The sequence below is a fragment of the Talpa europaea genome (assembly GCF_964194135.1).
Source record: "Talpa europaea genome assembly, chromosome: 11".
NCBI lineage: Eukaryota > Metazoa > Chordata > Mammalia > Eulipotyphla > Talpidae > Talpa > Talpa europaea.
Window position 1 is genome coordinate 84,552,046 of NC_140078.1, and position 21,495 is coordinate 84,573,540.

Consider the following 21,495-nt stretch of genomic DNA (forward strand, 5'->3'; position numbering starts at 1 on the left):
ACACATGAAATATCACAGAGTAGGTTTTCCTTTCAATCACAATTTTTTTTCTTAAGACAACAACATATTATTTGTTCAGAAGAATTTGTTCTAAGCATGGACTTTTTGTCAGTAGTATCCTGTTAATAATATTGCCATTTGAGGAAAATCTGAAGGTTCATGCTATAATATTATCATAATTTTTTCTGCAAGTGGAGTTCAATATCTCCCTGCATGCAGTCTATAGAAAAATGTGTTAAAATTTTAAAATTCTTTCAAAATGCTGTCACCTTTACAAAATTTCATTAAAAGGATCCTAGGTTTAGCAAATGCATTCAAGTGCTGACATTGTTCTTAACTTTAAGGTAAAGTACACATTAGACTTGAGTTTTAATTATTAAAATTTTCCAATACAATAACATAATTTATAAAAAATTAAATTAACATATAAGAGCATGTAGAAGATACATAATATATATTATAATTATATAAAAACCATCTTTTTTTAACTTGAGATTTTCTATTGTTTTAATTTCTATTGGTAATTCTATAACACACTGATATATATAATCACAAATATGAAATTTCTAGTATCAACCTAAAATGGAAACATATATACTCAGTAACACTTAGACAAAAATTGTCATTTATGTTTTAAATATTAATTTCATTTTCTTTTAAAATAGTATTAATCAAGTGGAATTTGAAGTCTGTATATTTTATATAATTAAGCATGAGCTTACCCTTTTCTTGGCCACTGCACCAACTTCGGCATCTGCTTTGGATTCATCTGCAAAATAATAAAGCATGGCTGCTTCAAAAATGCCTATACTCCTGTTCAAATAAGTGCTAAATTACACAATTATTATTTTCTTATACTCTGATATGTGTTTCCAGAGGTTATTTTGACCAAAATGCAAATAAAGTGAACTTTCCAGAGTTGGTTAGAGAGTAATCCAATCCAACCCAGGGATTCATATACTAATCTGACAAGCCTGCCTCCCTTAAATCTTACTGTCTGGCTGGATGTAAAATTAGCATCTAGTATATATGATTACAGTCATGCATCTCTTAATGACATGGATACATTCTGAAAGATGCATTTTTAGGTTATTTTGTCCTTTAGTCACTTGCAGTCATGGAGAGTGATTACACAAAGCTAGATGGTACAGTTCAACACACACCTACCACTGGTATATATGTTCTCTGTCAACTAATTTATGTTGTTAAGCAACACATACCTATATCAGGGTCTGGTCAGCTTGTATGCTTTGGACTATACAGAATCAAGAATTAAATCCCAGTAACCTCCACTTGCACAGCTACTATGTGCCAGATGTGGGATAAAAACTTTATATAAACAGATACTTAGTCCTCATGAAATTCCTGCAATGTATGTAATCCATTCCCACTTCACAGCTGAGGAAGTTTAGACTAAGACAAGTTAAATACCTTGCCTGAGATCATGCTGTGGAGCCAGACCCACGTGACTGCAAGACCCTAATCTTTCCAGGATGTCTGCCACTTCCCTTTCTCTGAGCTGCCAAGCAGTGCCTCACAGAAAGAATCAGTAAGAATGAGGATTTTTCTTATTGTACTCCTCCTAAAGCCAGAATAATTATCAATCAAATATAATATAGAAAATTAGTTTTTTGGGTCTCTCTGGTGGCGCAGGCAGTTGAGCACAGTGCTGTGAAGCTGTCCGCAGCCTCTGCAGTGCATGTTCGATCCCCGCCAGCTTCGGAGCAACCCACATGGCGAGCAGACCTCTCCTGTCTCACCCGCTGCTCCCCTCAGCAGTGTATTTCGGTCAGTCTGCCTGTTCTGTTCCCCGCTCTGTCTCTGGTGAATCCTCTTACCCTCCCGCACCTCTGGCCTGTACCCCGGTTCTTGTATAAATAAAATAAAATCTTAAAAAAAAATTAGTTTTGTATGTGTTCTTTGGTATGTATGCTTAAAAGCATGTGCATCAGGAAAAAATTTTGGCATGATAAGCAAGGCATTTTAAAAATTATTCATTTAGATAACTGGATAGATAATATGGATATATTTATTCATAAATATGTTTTATAAACTAATATGGCAATGAAGCATGGACATTAAAAATAAAGTTTTAGGGTTATATTTAAAATGAAAGAAAAATACAAAGAAGTACAATTTATAAATATAGGACTATAATTCACAATGAACATATAAAACAAACAGAATAAATATCCATGAATATTAGCAAATAAATGCCTAGTATCTAATAGCAAATTTTTCAGTAGAAAAAAGTTATTAGCATAAAACTTGGAAATCCACAGTAGATTTTATTTATACTTATAATTATCTGGCCACATATAAACTGTCTTCTATTTTCAGTTGTATTCTTGAAATAATCCTTTCTTCTGGAATACACTTTCTCTCCATTATGAATGGGTAAGATCATCTGTCATCTCAGCTGACTGCTCCAAATAGGAAAAATACCAACTTCTTTTACAAATCCATTTTCCTCTCAGGTCACAGAACTTCCTTATATTATGGTTAGTCTACATATGTCTGAGTACTCTGAAAGACTAGAATGTGCCTCAAAAGCAGGGATCATGTTTTACATGCATTAGGTGTTCAATATTATTTTTAATTTATAAATGCACATGTGTTTTATTCAAAACTATGACTGGAGCAAAAAAAATATTTTTATGTAAACAAATCAATGTAATTCATTGTATAAAAGCACATACTACATTTATATGGCAATAGTTATAAACTAGGAACATAAGATATAAAACAATATATGTTCTCACATCCTTAGTTTATTTATGAACCAGGAATAATAATACTTTATTAGTATATTGTGAGATTAAAATAATATAATCTACATAAATGAAGCTCCTAGAACAATGTTTAGGAGATAATAATGATGTTCTCTACCATTTGAGCTAATAAGGATATTTGGGGAGAAGGGTATGTGTATGAAAGAGAAAGAAAGAGAGATACCTTAGCCAATGGGAGAATAGTTTAGTGATGATAAATTTCACCATTGTATTATCTTTTTAAATGATCCCATAATTTTTCTATTTATTATTTTAGTCTTTTTAACATAGTTGTAAATAAGTGATGAATAATGATAAAACAGCAAAATATTTCAAGATAAATAAAAAAGATCATTGAAGCCCCATAATGCATTTTAGACCTATAAAAGGACCGAGTGAAATCTAATAGTAATTACACGATAGCATAAGCTTTGCTGTATTCTCCTTGTTCTTTTGAAGACCTGTAATAATAACATTTGTAATGAACAATCAATTTTAACTAATAGTTAAAACTGTACAAAAAGAAGCTCAAAAACTCAAATTGGATACAATACATCCTGACTATTCATTGAGCAGTAAATAGAAATTTGATGTTTTTCCTCAAAATCACTTCATTCTTTTTACTTTGAAAGAGTTTAAAATACCCGATACTATTCAGTATTAAATCCCAACATTCTTATGTCAACTTTTCAGTAGGGAAATGAACTGGGAACGAAAACATTCAAACTGTTATTCAAGAAAGTTTTCATGTTCGAAAATTGCAGAACTATCTCCCAATGAATGTTTAGGGAGTGGCAACAATCACTCTGATTTTCAAATTCCAAAGGGAAATTCTGACATAATACTTAAAAAAAAATTAAAATCACTAGCAATTTCCCTATTAATAATAGTAGGTCTACGCTTGACTTCAGCAACATTAACCACTTTCTAACTGCTGAATTTCCCCTAGTGAGAAAGGTTTAATTTCCTCCCTTCAGAAATCTCTGCATGTAGGACCCTCACATACAGAGTGAAAAGCAGTTAACAGGAAATGTAGATCTGGATAATTAAAAGGGCCTTTACTCCTCTTTAGCTCTTCAGCCATATCATATTCTTAAGAGTGTAAAGGAGGAGCTGCAGGCAGATAATGAATAAGTTTCAAATGAATAAAGGAGGTCATGCCTTATGACCCATAACAGATGTATTTTATTTACAACCATATTAGAGATGAGTACAAATAATAACATAAACCAATGACTTCTCTTCTTCAAATAATTTTTTTAAAGTTTGTCCCTTCATGCCCTCAGAAAAACTGCATGCTTTTCTTTAAATGTAACTGAGAGCATTTTCTTAAAAAGGCAGAAGACGTGAAAATTTTAGAATTTTGTCCACTCTGTCCGAACAAGTAAGAAGCTGAATAAACAGAAAATCAATAACTCTTCTTAGATCCCTCAGAGAACTGAGGTCACAGAGCAAATCACTGCCCCAAAATTTTGAGAGCCAGACAGGCAAATAAAAACAATCACAACTTACGGGAGCACAAACCTTCCCTAGAACCAGTGCCAGGGTAGGAAAAATGAACTGTAATTAATGCGCTTCTGGAGCTTCAGTATGAGCAAGCCTGAGAGTTAAAAACTCTAGAGGGGAGCCCAGAGGGGAGCAGCACCCACCGCTGGGGCAGACCGGGCGTGCAGGGGAGCTCGTTCCCGCATCGCCATTTTGCAGCAGGACCTTTCTTGCTGGAGACTGTGTGAACCAGCAGAAGGCTCACCAAGGAGACAGAGGTAAGCTGGGAGGCTTGCCCATGCTGGGCGCCTTCTAGCCTGCAGTTCCAGCCCAGAGGGGAGCAGCACCCACCGCTGGGGCAGACCGGGCGTGCAGGGGAGCTCGTTCCCGCATCGCCATTTTGCAGCAGGACCTTTCTTGCTGGAGACTGTGTGAACCAGCAGAAGGCTCACCAAGGAGACAGAGGTAAGCTGGGAGGCTTGCCCATGCTGGGCGCCTTCTAGCCTGCAGTTCCAGCCCAGAGGGGAGCAGCACCCACCGCTGGGGCAGACCGGGCGTGCAGGGGAGCTCGTTCCCGCATCGCCATTTTGCAGCAGGACCTTTCTTGCTGGAGACTGTGTGAACCAGCAGAAGGCTCACCAAGGAGACAGAGGTAAGCTGGGAGGCTTGCCCATGCTGGGCGCCTTCTAGCCTGCAGTTCCAGCCCAGAGGGGAGCAGCACCCACCGCTGGGGCAGACCGGGCGTGCAGGGGAGCTCGTTCCCGCATCGCCATTTTGCAGCAGGACCTTTCTTGCTGGAGACTGTGTGAACCAGCAGAAGGCTCACCGAGGAGACAGAGGTAAGCTGGGAGGCTTGCCCATGCTGGGCGCCTTCTAGCCTGCAGTTCCAGCCCAGAGGGGAGCAGCACCCACCGCTGGGGCAGACCGGGCGTGCATGGGAGCGCGTCGCCGGCACCGGCATTTTGCAGCAGGGACCCTTCTTGCTGGAGACTGAGTGAACCCAGCAGAAGGCTCACCGAGGAGACAGAGGTTAAGCTGGGAGGCTTGCCCACACCGGGCACCTTCTAGCCTGCAGTTCCAGCCCAGAGGGGAGCAGCACCCACCGCTGGGGCAGACCGGGCGTGCAGGGGAGCTCGTTCCCGCATCGCCATTTTGCAGCAGGACCTTTCTTGCTGGAGACTGTGTGAACCAGCAAAAGGCTCACCGAGGAGACAGAGGTTAAGCTGGGAGGCTTGCCCACACCGGGCACCTTCTAGCCTGCAGTTCCAGCCCAGAGGGGAGCAGCACCCACCGCTGGGGCAGACCGGGCGTGCAGGGGAGCGCGTCGCCGGCACCGGCATTTTGCAGCAGGGACCCTTCTTGCTGGAGACTGTGTGAACCCAGCAGAAGGCTCACCGAGGAGACAGAGGTTAAGCTGGGAGGCTTGCCCACACCGGGCACCTTCTAGCCTGCAGTTCCAGCCCAGAGGGGAGCAGCACCCACCGCTGGGGCAGACCGGGTGTGCAGGGGAGCGCGTCCCCGGCACTGGCATTTTGCAGCAGGGACCCTTCTTGCTGGAGACTGTGTGAACCCAGCAGAAGGCTCACCGAGGAGACAGAGCAGGGACCTGTCTTTGCTGGAGACTTGTGAACCCAGCAGAAGTTCCCCAGAGGAGCCAGTGGTGAGCTGGGAAGGTCGCCCAAGATGCCGGCCAGTACCAGCAACACAGTGTCACAAGGAATACGGCAAATTAGAAAACAGGCAGTAGGGAGTAGAAAAACAACATGCAACCCAGCAACTCCTCAGCAAAATAGCACACCACAAAAAGAAAACCATCTACCAGATTGCAACGACAGTAACTTGGAAGAACTTCTGAGCCTTCCAGATAGAGAATTTAAAATTGCTGTGATTAAAAAACTGACAGAAGTCATAAAGGAAAACAATGATAAGGGGAAAATAATTAATGACCAGAAGAATGAAATTGAGTCCCTAAAGAGGGAAGTAAAAGAAATGCAGGAGATCAAAGAATTAATGGAGACGCTAAAGAACTCTGGGAAAAGCAGTGAAAGCAGAATAGATGAAATGGAAGAACGAATAAGTACTCTTGAAGACACAGAAATAAAAAGAACAAAAACAGAAAAAGAAGGAGAAGTACGAAGGAAAAAGACCGAAGAAAGACTTCGGGAACTATCTGACTCCATGAGGAAAGGAAATATAAGAGTTATAGGAATCCCAGAAGGAGAGGAGAGAGATGTAGGAACAGAGAAAATATTCATGGATATAATTGAAGAGAACTTCCCAAACGCTAAGAAGGATCTGAAAATTGATATACAAGAAGCAAGAAGAACACCAAACTTCCATGACAAAAGGAAAAATACAGCAAGACACATAATAGTAAAGCTCCCAAGAATCCAAGACAAAGAAAAAATAATGAAACTAACAAGAGGGAAGAAACAGATAACATTCAAAGGGAAACCGATCAGACTGACATCAGACTTCTCTGAAGAAACACTACGGGCAAGGAGAGAGTGGAGGGACATAGTCAACAGACTCCAAGAAAACAGATGCCAACCAAGAATACTCTATCCCGCAAAGCTCTCCTTCCTCTTTGAAGAAAGAATATGGACCTTCCCAGACAAACAGAAACTCCGGAATTTCATTGCGACTAAACCCCCACTCCAAAAAATACTACAAGGAGTCCTAAAGCCAGAACCTCAGAGGGACGAATAACAACAAAAGAAGGCCAAAGAAAGTTATTAAAAGAATAAATAAATAAAATCAAAGGAAAGACAAACACAATGGCAAATACAGATGCTAACATATCAATACTAACTCTAAATGTAAATGGACTAAACTCTCCAATAAAAAGACACAGAGTTGCAGGCTGGATTAAGAAACAAAACCCAACCTTTTGCTGTCTCCAGGAAACACATTTAGCTGCAAAAGATAAAAATAGACTCAAAGTTAAAGGATGGAAAACAATTCTACAAGCAAATGGACCAAAAAAGAAGGCAGGAACAGCTATACTCATATCAGATAAAACAGATTTCAAACTTAAAAAGATAAAAAGAGACCCCAGTGGTCATTACATTATGATCAAGGGGATAATACTTCAAGAAGAAATAACACTCATTAACATATATTCACCAAACGAAGGAGCACCAAAATATATCAGACAACTATTGGCATCTCTGAAAACAGACATCAGAGAAAACACATACGTAGTGGGAGACTTCAACACACCACTATCAACAATGGATAGATCAACAAGACAAAAAATAAATAAAGACACTAAAGCTCTAAATAAGGATCTAGAGTGCTTAGGCTTAACAGACATATATAGAACACTAAACCCAAAAAAATCTGAGTATACATTTTTCTCAAGCGCACACGGATCATTCTCTAGGATCGATCATATACTGGGGCACAAGACAAACATCAACAGATACACCAAGATTGAAATCATACCAACCATCTTTTCTGACCATGAAGGCATCAAACTAGAAATAAACCATAAAGAGAAGGCAAGGTATTCTCCTACCTCGTGGAGATTGAAACCCACACTACTGGAAGTCCACTGGACTAACGAGGAGATAAAAGAAGAAATTAAGGGCCTCCCCGGTGGCGCAGCGGTTGGGCGCTGGGTTGCGAAGCTGCCCGCGGCCTCTGCGGCGCCGGTTCGATCCCCGGCTGCTCCCAGGCCACCGGAGGAGGGTCCCACATGGCGCGCAGACCTCTCCTGCCGCCCGCTGCTCCCCTCAGCAGTGTACTTCGGTCCTTCTGCCTGCTCTGCTCCCTGCTCTGGCTCTGGTGAATTCTCTCGCCCTCCCGCGCTTCTGACTGTACCCAGTGCATGTATAAACAAAACAAAACAAACAAACCAGCAAACAAATAAAGCATGCCTCTATAAAAAAAATAAAAAAAAAAAAAAAAAAAAAAAAAAGAAGAAATTAAAAAATTCTTTGAATTGAATGACAAGGAGGACACAAATTTCCTAAATGTATGGGATGCAGCAAAAGCAGTAATAAGAGGAAAATATATAGCAATAGATGCTCACATCAAGAAACAAGAAAGAACTCAAAGAAACAACCTAATCTCGAAACTCAAAGATCTAGAAAAAGAACAACAAAAAAGCCCCAAAACCAGTAGAAGAAAAGAAATAATAAAAACCAAAGCAGAAATAAATGAAATCGAAACTAAAAAAACAATCCAAAAGATCAATGAAACCAAGAGCTGGTTCTTCGAAAAAATAAATAAAATAGATAAACCCCTTGCCAGGCTCACAAGGGCAAAAAGGGAGAAAGCACAAATAAATAGGATAATAAATGAAAGAGGAGAAATCACAACAGACACAGCAGAAATCAAAAGAATTATTAATAACTACTATGAACAGTTATATGGAAACAAGTTTAACAATCTAGAGGAGATGGACAAATTCTTACAACTCTACAATCACCCAAAGCTAGATAAAGAAGAAATAGAACACCTAAACAGACCAATTACAATTAGCGAAATTGAAATGGTAATCAAAAACCTCCCCAAAAACAAAAGCCCAGGACCTGATGGATTTACAAATGAATTCTACCAAACATTCAGAGACGAATTGGTACCTATCCTTCACAAACTCTTCCAAAAAATTGAGAAGGAAGGTATAATACCTAACACGTTCTATGAAGCCAACATTACACTAATACCAAAACCGAACAAGGACAACACAAAAAAAGAAAACTATAGGCCAATCTCCCTAATGAACACTGATGCAAAAATCCTCAATAAAATTTTAGCTATCAGAATCCAACAGTGTATCCATAAGGTAATTCACCACGACCAAGTAGGATTCATTCCAGGGACACAAGGATGGTTTAACATCCGAAAATCAATCAACGTTATCCAACACATCAACAAAAAGAAATATAAAAACCATATGATAATATCAATAGATGCTGAGAAAGCTTTCGACAAAGTGCAACACCCATTCATGATAAAAGCCCTTGAAATTCTTGGGATACAAGGAACGTACCTCAACATCATAAAGGCCATATATGACAAGCCAACAGCCAGTATCATTCTCAATGGTGAAAAGCTGAAAGCAATTCCATTAAGATCTGGAACAAGACAAGGATGTCCACTTTCACCACTGCTTTTCAATATAATACTGGAAGTCCTAGCCAGAGCAATAAGACAAGAGAAAGACATCCAAGGAATACAAATAGGAAAAGAAGAAGTCAAAATATCACTCTTTGCAGATGATATGATAATATACATAGAGAACCCCAAAAACTCCACAGAAAAACTAATTCAACTCATCAATCAGTTCAGTAAAGTGGCAGGATACAAAATCAACACGCAAAAGTCAGTAGCCTTCCTATATACAAACAATAAATCTGAAGAAGAAGAAATCAAAAAAACCATCCCTTTTATTATTGAAACAAAAAAAATCAAATATTTGGGAATAAATCTAACAAAAGAGGTAAAGGACCTATACAAAGAAAACTATAAAACACTGTTAAAAGAAATAGAAGAAGACACAAAGAAATGGAAAGACATCCCCTGCTCATGGATTGGGAGAATAAACATTATTAAAATGGCCATCCTACCAAAAGCAATATACAGATTCAATGCTATTCCAATCAAAATTTCAATGTTATTCTTCAAAGAAATAGAACAATTATTGATGAAATTCATATGGAATCACAAAAAACCCCGAATAGCCAAAGCGCTCCTGAAAAAAAAAGAAGGGAATGGAGGCATCACACTCCCAGACTTCAAACTCTACTACAAAGCCATAATCATCAAAACTGCATGGTATTGGAACAAGAACAGACATACAGACCAATGGAATCGAATAGAAAATCCAGAAATAAACCCACAGATTTATGGTCAACTAATCTTTGACAAAGGAGCAAAGAATATGCATTGGAGCAAAGAAAGTTTGTTCAATAAATGGTGCTGGGAAAACTGGGTCGCTACATGCAAAAGAATGAAGCTTGACCACTACCTCACACCATATACAAAAATCAACTCAAAATGGATTAAAGAACTAGACATAAGACCTGAAACCATAAAATACATAGAAGGAAATATAGGCGAAACACTACGTGATTTGCATATCAAAGACATCTTTACAGACACATCACCCAAAGCAGTGATAGTGAAGGCAAAGATCAACAGTTGGGACTACATCAAATTAAAGAGCTTCTGCACAGCAAAAGAGACAATAACAAAAACAAAGAGAAACCCCACCAACTGGGAGAACATTTTTGCACACAACACTAATGATAAAGGACTGATCACAAAAATCTGCAAAGAGCTGATGAGACTCAACAACAACAAAGAAAATAATCCAGTCAAAAAATGGACAGAGGAACTAAAAAGAAACTTCTCTGAAGAGGAAATGCGAATGGCCAACAGGCATATGAAAAAATGTTCAACATCACTTGCAATCAGGGAAATGCAAATCAAAACTACCATGAGATACCATCTTACACCAGTGAGAATGGCACATATTAAAAAAACTAGCAACAACAAATGTTGGCGAGGTTGTGGAGAAAAAGGAACTCTTCTGCACTGTTGGTGGGAGTGCAAACTGGTCCAACCACTATGGAGAGCTGTGTGGAGATTTCTGGTCCTACTAAACATAGAGCTTCCACAGGATCCAGCAATTCCACTCCTAGGTATTTACCCAAAGAACACAGAAACATCAATTCCAAAGAACACCTGCACCCCTATGTTTATAGCAGCACTGTTTACAATAGCTAAGCTTTGGAAACAGCCCAAATGCCCAAAAATAGATGACTGGATCAAGAAGATGTGGTACATATATACCATGGAATATTACTCAGCATTCAAAAAAGATAAACACATGCAATTTGCAGCAACATGGATGACGCTGGAAGGGATCATGCTCAGTGAAATAAGCCAAAAAGAAAAAGAAAAATACCGGATGGTCTCACTCATAGCAGGGATCTAGAAAACTTAAATAAAGGACCAGGAAAATGAATAACTGTAAGAAAGTGAAAATCAAAATCAACAAAAACTATGAACCAGAGACACTTTTTGGGGGGTGGGGGGCGGGAGGGGAGGGATTGGGGTCAGAATGGGGGGATTGCAATTGTATGGGGAATATAAAAATAAAATTTATTAATTAAAAAAAAAAAAAAAAAAAAAACTCTAGAGGGACACAGTCATGGGAGTGGGAGACACACTTTTGTGAGTATACCTCTAGAAGCTCTAATAAGACTGCCACAGTGAAGATCGGAGAAAAATCTCTTGCCCTTCTAATATTATGAGGAAAAATGTCACCATTTTGAAATACATTAGAACATATCAGAACATTCAGTTCTTCTTAATAAGAGCTGCCCTCAAGGGAAACTATTTTACCATAGCCTAGTCAATTGGTTTTTTTATTGTGTTTTGTTTTCAGAGCCTAACAAACTTGGTGGAAGAGAAATACCCAAATTCAGGCGGGCTTAGTGTTCCATGTGTGGGAGGGGAAATATCCAACACCAGCCTCATTTAGCTATATGTTCCTCCTAAGAGATGAGGGGGCTGGGTAGGGAGGAAAAGCAATTGTGAATTTCAAAGTCCAGGGCTAAGGTCTAATTGTAGGATTATAGAGTGATGCCCTAGGTACCCACGACCTTTCACTACACTACTGAAGGCCAATTTGCCATATGTTCCTTTTACCTAGTTCATCCTGTTCATCTTTCCACAAAAAATTACAAGGCCTACTAAAAGGTAAGCAACAACAACAAAAACACACAATTAGAAGACAGAATAAGCATCAGAAGCAGACCCAGATATCAGAGATGTTGAAATTACCAGATAGTAAACTTGAGACAACTATGATTAGTATACTGAGGTCTCTAAAGTTAAAAGTAAACACTATGCAAGAACAGATGAGTAACATAAACAGTGAGATGGAAATTCTAGGAATTAGTAAAAAAGAAATGTTAGAAATCAAAAACATTGTAACATAAATAAAGAACGCCTTCCATGGACTCATTAGTATACACAGATGAGCAAAGAATCTCTGGAACTTAGGATATAACAATAGAAAGTTCTAAAATTAAAAAAGCAAAGAGATAAAAGGCTGAAAAAAAAAGAAAAGAATATCCAAGATTTATGGGACAACTACAAAGGTCTAACATATGTGTAAAGAGAATTCTAAAATGAAAAGGAAGAGAAAATGGAAAAGAAGAAATATTTGAAGCAATAATAACAGAGCATTTCCCATCAGTTAATGTCAAACACCAAATCACTGACTCAGGAGGCTCAGAAAACACCAAGTAGGATAAATGCCAATAAAAACTATACCTAAACATCTCATATTTAAGATGTAGAAAATCAGTGATAAATAAATCTTGAAAAGAAGCCCAGAGGGGTGGGGTAAACACTTTACCTTATAAAGGAGCAAAAATTAAAATTTCATCCAAATTCCCCTCAGAAATTATGCAAGCTAAAATAGAGTAAAATGGGGTCTCCCCAGTGGCGCAGCGGTTGAGCACTGTGCTGCAAAGCTGTCCTCAGCCTCTGCAGCGCCGGTTCCATCCCCGGCCGCTGGTGAGGGTCCCACATGGCGCGCAGACCTCTCCCGCTGCGCCCGCTGCTCCCCTCAGCAGTGTATTTCGTCAGTTTGCTTGTTCTGCTCCCAGCTCTGGCTCTGGTGAATTCTCTCACCCTCCTGTGCTTCTGACTGTACCCAGTGCTTGTTAAATAAATAAATCAATCTTTTAAAAAAAAAAAAAAGAGTAAAATGAAATATTTAGTGTTGTATCCTAGGTACACTGGCCCTGTCCACTTCAACACTCAAAATCAACAGACTAAATGTGAAGGGTGAGGGTGGACCCTATGCTGTCACTACAGTATGGTACTTCAGTAACAATTAGAAGAAAGAGAAGTCACACCATCATATCAATAGGTAAAGTGCTTGACAAAATCCATCACCCATTCAGCAAACTAGGAATAGAAAGAAACTTCTTCAACTTGATATGGGGAAATCTACAAAAAAACCTGCAACAAAATAGTTAAGAAATTGGAAGCTTTTCATTAAGAGGAGGGGAGTAAGTCAAAGATAATCCTTCTTCACTACTCTTTTCAACATCATATTAGAACTCCCAGTTAATGCAGTAACATAAAAAACAAAATGAAAGGTACAGATTGAGAAGAAATAAAAAGTCAGGCTACAAAAAGTTAACAAAATTATTTTGGGGATGAAGAAATCCTGAAAGTTGCTGGGGTTAAATGGTCTAAATTACTCACCTTGTAAAGTATCTGAATAATGGCAAATTATTTCTCAAAACTGCTTTTGGATTAAGTGAGAGGCTGAATACATACATGCCAGAATCATCCTGGGAACTAAGCAGATACAAGGATTAAATTGTCTATTCTGGAAACAGTGAAGAGTGAATAGTGAGAGTCTGTTATGTCAGAGATGGAACTCCTAGAAGTTATTCATGCCCCTGAATTTTGGCTACTTCAGGGACAAAATAAGTCTGTCAGGTGTATGGTTCTCTATAATCAGGCTGACTTACATCAAATTTTACATGCACAAAGCATCAGATTTTCAGCAAGTAAATGATTTGTTGCTACAAGGCCTATCAGAAGTAAACCCTCTCCACAATCTCTGGAAAAGCAAGGATCCAAAGGACCAGGATACAAACACTGGTGCAAATAATGGCAAAGACTTAGTTCCTTATTGAGCAGACTTAGTTCTACTGCTCATGTAAAATGGCTGTAATGTAACTTTAAAAAGTAAATGACTATATTACTTCAAATATTAATGTCTTAAAAACACAGTATTTCAAAGTTTATTTTGGTTAAATATGAGAAATATACTATAAGTCCATGCAAGACATAAAATTGTATTTATGACAATAGAGTAAGTTCAACCTTTATTGCTAATAAACAGAGACATTATATTTTCAGCACAAGGAATAAAATCACATTTGTACTAATAAATGTCTCTTTTCCTGGACTCAGAGTAAACCATAGTAGTATAGTTGTCATTCATTTTATACTCCTTTTAAACCTACCTGCTTACTTTAAAATCTAAACTTAGGTGGCTGAGTTAATATTTAAACTTGACCTCTAAGAAAATGTTTTCATGTATAAGTTTTAAAATATATGTATTAAACTTTTCCAAAGGAAAAAAAAATCAGTCATTTTAAAATTCAGTCAGCCAGGTCTCCCATAGAACACTCTGTTTTAGAACTTAAAAGTGGTAAGTGAGAAGAGGCATCAGAAAGTAAAAAAGCATTATGATATTTCTAAGCAGAAATATTTTAAAACATTTAAGTTTACTGAAAATCAATTTTGTGACATTTTTCTTAGATATAAAAATAATACTATCATCTTTATGAACTCATTTAAAAAGGTCTCTAAAAAGCACAATATTTGTGTTTCAAGAACTTTGAAAATGTCTTCAAACATTAACATTTTCTCACCTAATTAAAAATAATTGGATTATTTTCATCCCTTATTTGAATTTATTTAAAAATAAAACATTTTGAAAAATACTTTATTATGAAATAGCATAGCCTATCCAAGTGAAGTTTTTACCCCAGGATTATATTTTAAAGCCATGTCTTCTGATTTTGAAATATGTGCTTGGAAATACAAAAGAGGACCTATGCAGATATTCTAACAGCAAAGCAGATGACAGAAACACTAATTAAAATCCCTACATTTAAGTGGAATGTATGTTTAGTCATTGAAAATAGTTTCAGTGGGCAAAATGCATGCTAGTAATCCATCAAAAATGATTTTTCAGCAAACAAAGACCTACTCTTCCTATAAAGAGAAAGAAAGCAATTTATGTATGTGTGAACACATTTTTGAAAGCATACATCTGAATAAATCCTGATTTGGGGTTGTAAAGAATAAAAAGTGAATATACCATGTTTTAATAGGCAGCACATTTCCAATCTTTGCTCATGAGAATATCCATGGAGAAGGCAGGCTTCTTGTAGTGCACTTTCATACCACTTTTTCTTTTTATTCTTGCATTTTCCTGGCTGTATAGAATTACAGATAAAAAGTTTATTTTTAATATATAATTTTGTTTTAATATCCACTTGATTTAGTCATTGTCTGGAACTAAATCTAATTTAAGCAGTATACAATATATTTTAGACTCTGCTATCTGATTGTTATTTCATTCTTATTATTCTAAAATATAGCAAAATTGTGGGGTTCTGAAAGTTAAGCAACAAATGATCAGATTCTTTATTCACTGACAAATAATGCATCCCCAGCACCTATTTACCAATTCTCAATGCATTTTATATAAGCATTCAGGAAATGGTTGCTAAATTACATATAGTCCTAAGGGTGGAGAGGTGGAAAGAATTGTATATGATTTATTTGGTATAAAAACAATGATGCAATAATCAAATAAAAATCTACTTTTGTACACAAAATCTGTATATCTCATTCATTAAGTTATTTCATGAGAAAAAAAGTTGAAAAGAAGACAAATATAGTTTTATAAACATCGTATATTTGAACTATTTTAAGAATATTTGCAAATTTAGCATTTGCAGATTTAAGATATTTTCTGCAACTCAAATATTTAATAAAATTGATAGTGAAAAATTGTCCAAAATCTAATACAGCATTAAAAGTTAAAGTTCGGAATTTATTAAGAAAAATAAATGCAATATAGAGCTAAAGTAAACTTTGGTGAGTCTGAGGGACTGGAAAACTTTTTTAAAAATCTGAGTTCTAGTTCTTAAGAATTTATCAGTAAGTATGTGCCACCTAGTGGTAATGTAATTAAACAGCTTCTAAGTAACAAAAAATAAAGATTATTTTATAAGGAATTTTGGCACTTACAGAATTAGGTTCGGCTATACATTATATTTTTTAACTATACTTTTCTTTAAAAAGTAATATGTGCATGGGCCTCCCAGGTAGGACAGGGTTAAAGTCTCAGCGCTATCAAGCTATCACTAGCCACTGCAGCATGAGTTGGATCCCAGGGCAGGGAGCTGACCCACATGGCGCAGCAGCCTCTCCTGTCTCACCCGCTACTCCCCTCAGCGGTGTATTTCTGGGGAGTAGATCCTCCCTTTCTTCTCCCTACTCTGTCTCTGGCGAATCCTCTCACCCCTAACTCTGGCCTACACTCCAGTTCTTGTATGCACAAATAAATAAATCTTAAAAAAAAAAAAAGTATTATGTGCAAATTCTGAAAGTATTAAATGTGCGTTCCTACCTATCCCTGGAATTACTTCTCCCAAAGATATTTTTCATAGATTTCCACAGGGACTGGATGCATCTAGGAGCATTTACATGATTTACATAAATTTATCTATTTTTATAGAATGCAATGAATAATTACAGTTTTCCTATTTGTCTTTTAGATTGCCTCATTTATTTATTGAGTCAACATTCTAAATCCTTGGGATACTATCATTAGAAGAAAACAGACAAAGCTTACATTCTAACCAGTGAAACAGACAATCTTATTTAGTATAATAAATGAGGAAAGGATACAGTACATTCTAGAGATCATTAAGTACTATGCAATAACGAAAAGGTAAGGCAATAAGGAAGTTAGGGTAATAGTCTTACCTTGAAAAGGTGATAAGTGAGCAAAGATCTAAAGGAGGTCAGAGAGTTATGTAGATATTCAAGGAAAGAGCATTCCAGGCAGAGGAAAATACTCTAAGGTAGGAGATTACAAGTGTATTCAAGATGTGTCAAAGAAGCCATTTGTGGCTGGGGCTGAATAAGGAAAAAGGAGAATAATAGGGAATGATATCAGAAAATTAACAAAGACCAGATCATGTAAATCCTTACAAGTCATTAATGTAGGAATTTTGGCTTTACACTGAGTGAAACAGGAGCCACTGCAGAGCTGAAGAAGAATATTTGATTTCATGTAATGTTTTATTTTGGTGATCATCTTAAAATATGTACATATGTTGAATCAATGTATTATACAACTGAACCTAATGTTATATGTCAAATATATCCTAATAAAAATAACGTCAATCACAAATTAAAATATAATGAAAAAAATATGAAAATCATTCTGGTTACTGTGATGAGAACAAAACATACAAAGGTAAGTTAGATATAGGACGATAGTCCATGGCAAAAAACAAAACCCTGGTAGAAATGACAGTGATGTGGAGCAGAATAACTAACAGCAGTCACTGTGGTGAAAATTGGTGGATTCTGGATATAATTTGAAGAGAGAACAAAAAAAAATCCTGACCAACTTAAAGTTACTTGTGAGAGAAAGAAGGTGACTCCAGGGTTTTGGATTGAGTGGGCAAAAGGATGGAGTTTACTGTCAAGGAAGTGAGATTTGGCGGGGAATATCAGAGTACAGACATGTTGAGTATGAGATATCTGTTAAGACTTCATAATGGCTACACCCAGCAGCAGTTGGGTAAGGGAATTCAGGAGAGAAAACTGAAATGCTGATAGAATTCAGGAATAAATCACACACATCTTGTATTTAAAGCCAAGAAACTGTATGAGAAAACCAAGAAAATGAGACAATAGATGAATGTATATTCACATAAACATTCATTATGTAGCATTATTATGTAGCATTATTTATTTCACAAAGGAAGGCTCGCTCTAGTGATGGACATTCAGGTTGTTTCCAATATTATGCACCTTGAAATAATGCTGCCATAAAGATTTTTCTCTACTTGTCATTATGTCCATATGAAAATGGACTGAAGGATAATTTCCTAGACATTGCATTACCAGGCTTAATATTTATACACTTAAAATTTTGGAAGCTACTGTACAATTACTCTTGAATGAGGTGGTCACAGTTTTCAATACCAGAAATAATATGCTTCCTCACACCCCAGGGAACATTTCTGCTACCAAACTTGCCAATATATTTAAGGGGGAAATATTTCTTTTTTATTATTTCCATTTATTAAATTCAGTAATTGCAAGCAACTTTTTCTATTTTTCCCCAATTGTAGGAGATACTAGTATATACCATTGTGCACATTTAAGAAGTACAGCATGAGTGACCTGATACACGTAAACATTGTGAAATATTACCATTATAGGGCTAATTGATATGTCAACTAACTCACATAATTGACTTGTGTGTGTTGAAGACATTTATAATCTACTCTAAGCAACTTCCACGTATATAATATAGTATTTTTAATTATTAGTCACCCTGCTATACATTAGATCCCTAGAAATTACTCATCATTTTTCCACATTTTAGTTCATTTATATTTTATTTTCTATGGAATAACTGAGTCATGTGTTAATATTTATTTTATTCATTTCCCTATTGATCTGTAAAAGATTTTTATATATCAAAAAGTTGCTCTTTGTTATGTGTTGAAAATATCTTCTCCTATTTATAATTTATCTTTTATTATAGCTGCATTTTCTTTTTTTGTTCAATTGAATCTTTTATCCTTCCAGAAATAAACTGAATGTGAGATGTAAGGTACATCTCCACTTCATCTTTTTTCCTTAGTAGCATGCATGCCATTTGTACCCAATTTACTAAACAATACAACTTTCCTTTAATAATTATTAACTATATTACCAAGTACTTTTGCTTTTCCTTTTATACTCTCTATATTGTCCTGTTAACCTGTCAAATTACTGAGCCAAACTATTTTACTTACTGGAGCTTTACTGTATAATTAATATTTTCTAGGCCTGATTCCTCTTCTATACTTACTTTTCCTACAAATTTCAGGATATATATTTTAATTGAGGTGGCATTAAATTAATAGAGAGAAATGACATCTTTCCATATAAAATCTTCCAAACCAAGAAGATCATATCTTTTCATCGACTCAGGTTTTATTTTCTGTCCCTTAGTAGCATTTTAAAGTAATATTTATACACATCTTGTACGTGCTTCTTAAACTCAATCCAATGTTTTATATATGTTTTACTGTTATAATAAATGGAAATTTTTAGCCTTTCATATTTTCAAACTTGTTATACTTTTATATAGTAATTTTAAATTTTTACACATAGTTGAATATTCTTATTGCTTGTAATAGTTTTTCCATTATTTATGTTTTTCAAATTTGAGTTCCCTGGCTTTCTGGGTAAGTAATCATCTATTAATGCTGATAATTTAAGATTTTTCTTTTTCCTTTCTAGTATGTGTACTTCTTTGGATAATTATGTTAGCCAATTTTACTAGAACAATATTGAACAACAGCAGCAATGCAGCATATTTTTTTTAATAGAGGCATGTTTATTTATTTATGTATCTGTTTGTTTGTTTGTTTTTGTTTATACATGCACTGGGTACAGTCAGAAGCGCAGGAGGGTGAGAGAATTCACCAGAGCCAGAGCGGGGAGCAGAATAGGCAGAAGGACGGAAGTACACTGCTGAGGGGAGCAGCGGGCGGCAGGAGAGGTCTGCACGCCATGTGGGACCCTCCTCCGGTGGCCGGGGAGCAGCCGGGGATCGAACCGGCGCTGCAGAGGCTGCAGGCAGCTTCGCAACCCGGCGCTCAACCAATGCAGCATATTTTTTAAAATCTAAATTTCCCCACCTAAGCAATCAGTTTTTCCCCTAACTAAAAGAAAACTTTCAGTTGAATGAGTGTGTGTGTATTTTTCAATGATTTTTATTTATTTAAATTGAATTCTTCTTCAGAAGCTATCAAAAAGGTGTTTGTAATTGCCTTCATAAACATTATCATAGTCTTGCAACTGGAATCTGCCAAAAAAAGATTTCTTGATTGACAAGAAAGAAAGACTCAGCATTTTGCCAAACATAATAGATTCATTCCATGCACTAGGACAAAGTTTGTGAAGGCTGAATGAACATTATGCTTGAATGAATGATAGTAATAACACTGTGATTAAGTTAAACTTTAAAATATTTTAGTATTTAGTGAGATAAATGTTCAATCCGAAGGTTTACATCGTGGAAAAAAAGTTAGCAAAGGAAACAATGCTGTCTTGAACAAGCCCAAACAAAGGCAAAAATTCTTTCTTTTAAACAAAAGTTATCTTTTGAAGGCATGAAAACATTTACACTTACCTTTCCAGCTGAGGTCAAATAGATAACTTCCAATTTAGTAAAGAAAGTTTTAAACTAAATACTACTCAAAATAGAATTCAAGCTCAAGCAGTATGTAACAGACATTCAAATGTAAGATGATGACCAAGGTGGCTCTTAAACAAATTTTTAAGGATTATGAACAAATGAGACTCAGATGAGACTAAAAAAGGGCTGGCATCAAATTCTAGCTAATTCTCTGATCCCAAGAAGCAATATTTTGTCCCTCATATTTACATTAGTTTGGCAACTTGAAATTTCTCAGTTTTATTAAAGTGGAAGGAAAATAAATGTTACAGAAAGAGAAAAAAACTGCAGTCTAAAATTTATGTGTAAATAAAAATTTGTGGGTCAGTAAAATTATTCTTGATAAATGAACAAACGTGAACATTCTGAGTAAGGATGAGGTTTGAGACTAAACAGATTGTTAGTCAAGGAAACATAGCGTCCTACAATCTGAGAAAATTCCTGTGTCCGCATTTGAAAAGTTGATAAATGATTATTATATGATTTTTGTCTGAACCAGAAATTACCGATAAAGTGAAAGTCTTAATATCATTTTCCCTTTCCCAGGGTTTAAGGAGGAAATTGATTATCCATTCTCAGTAATTTTTGACTCACTGAATAAAGTGTGTAATATCACCACATACTAACATGAAATGGCAACTTCAAGGAAAAGAATAATGTGAGTTTGTCCAACAGGTAAGGCCAGTGTAGGGAAATAAGCAATCAGGCATCTGTTTCATTGTATTTTAGGATTGCTTCTCCACATAAGAATTAAGGTATAACTTGTGGTTGTACCTGAATAAATCTTACTCCTCAACTTGAATGTGTAAGCAATGTCACATTATCTTATTTTTGCTAAATAAAACTGAGTACGACCATTCTCATCCAACCAGGATGATAAAAAATTTCACTTCAATCATTTGAGGGGTTTCACATAAATTAGAAAGGTATATATGGTATTGTATTGAAGAATGAGGGCACATCACTCTCTCCAGCCCATATGGTTACATGAATAACATCTCTGATCTATTCTTAGGGGTAAGAACTCAGTTCAAAAAGCACTTGAGGGCTTCCCCGGTGGCACAGTGGTGGAGCGCTGGGTTGTGAAGCTGCCCGCAGCCTCTGCAGCGCAGGTTGATCCCGGCTGCTCCCCGGCCACCAGAGGAGGATCCCAAATGGCGTGCAGACCTCTCCTGCCGCCCTCTGCTCCCCTCAGCAGTG

General features: G+C 36.7%; 1 protein-coding gene across 1 annotated transcript in view; it reads right to left on the bottom strand.

The window, feature by feature from the left end:
• Positions 1 to 21,495, bottom strand: part of ZCWPW2 (zinc finger CW-type and PWWP domain containing 2) — a gene marked incomplete at its 3' end in the record, with an annotated part of 82,588 nt that overhangs the window by 40,610 nt on the left and 20,483 nt on the right. Inside the window, exons 3-4 of the mRNA XM_084246563.1 lie at positions 15,133 to 15,250; positions 723 to 769 (exon numbers count right to left, since the gene is read on the bottom strand). Coding sequence (XP_084102689.1) covers positions 723 to 769; positions 15,133 to 15,250 — 165 coding nt within the window. The remainder of the gene's footprint in view (positions 1 to 722; positions 770 to 15,132; positions 15,251 to 21,495) is intronic.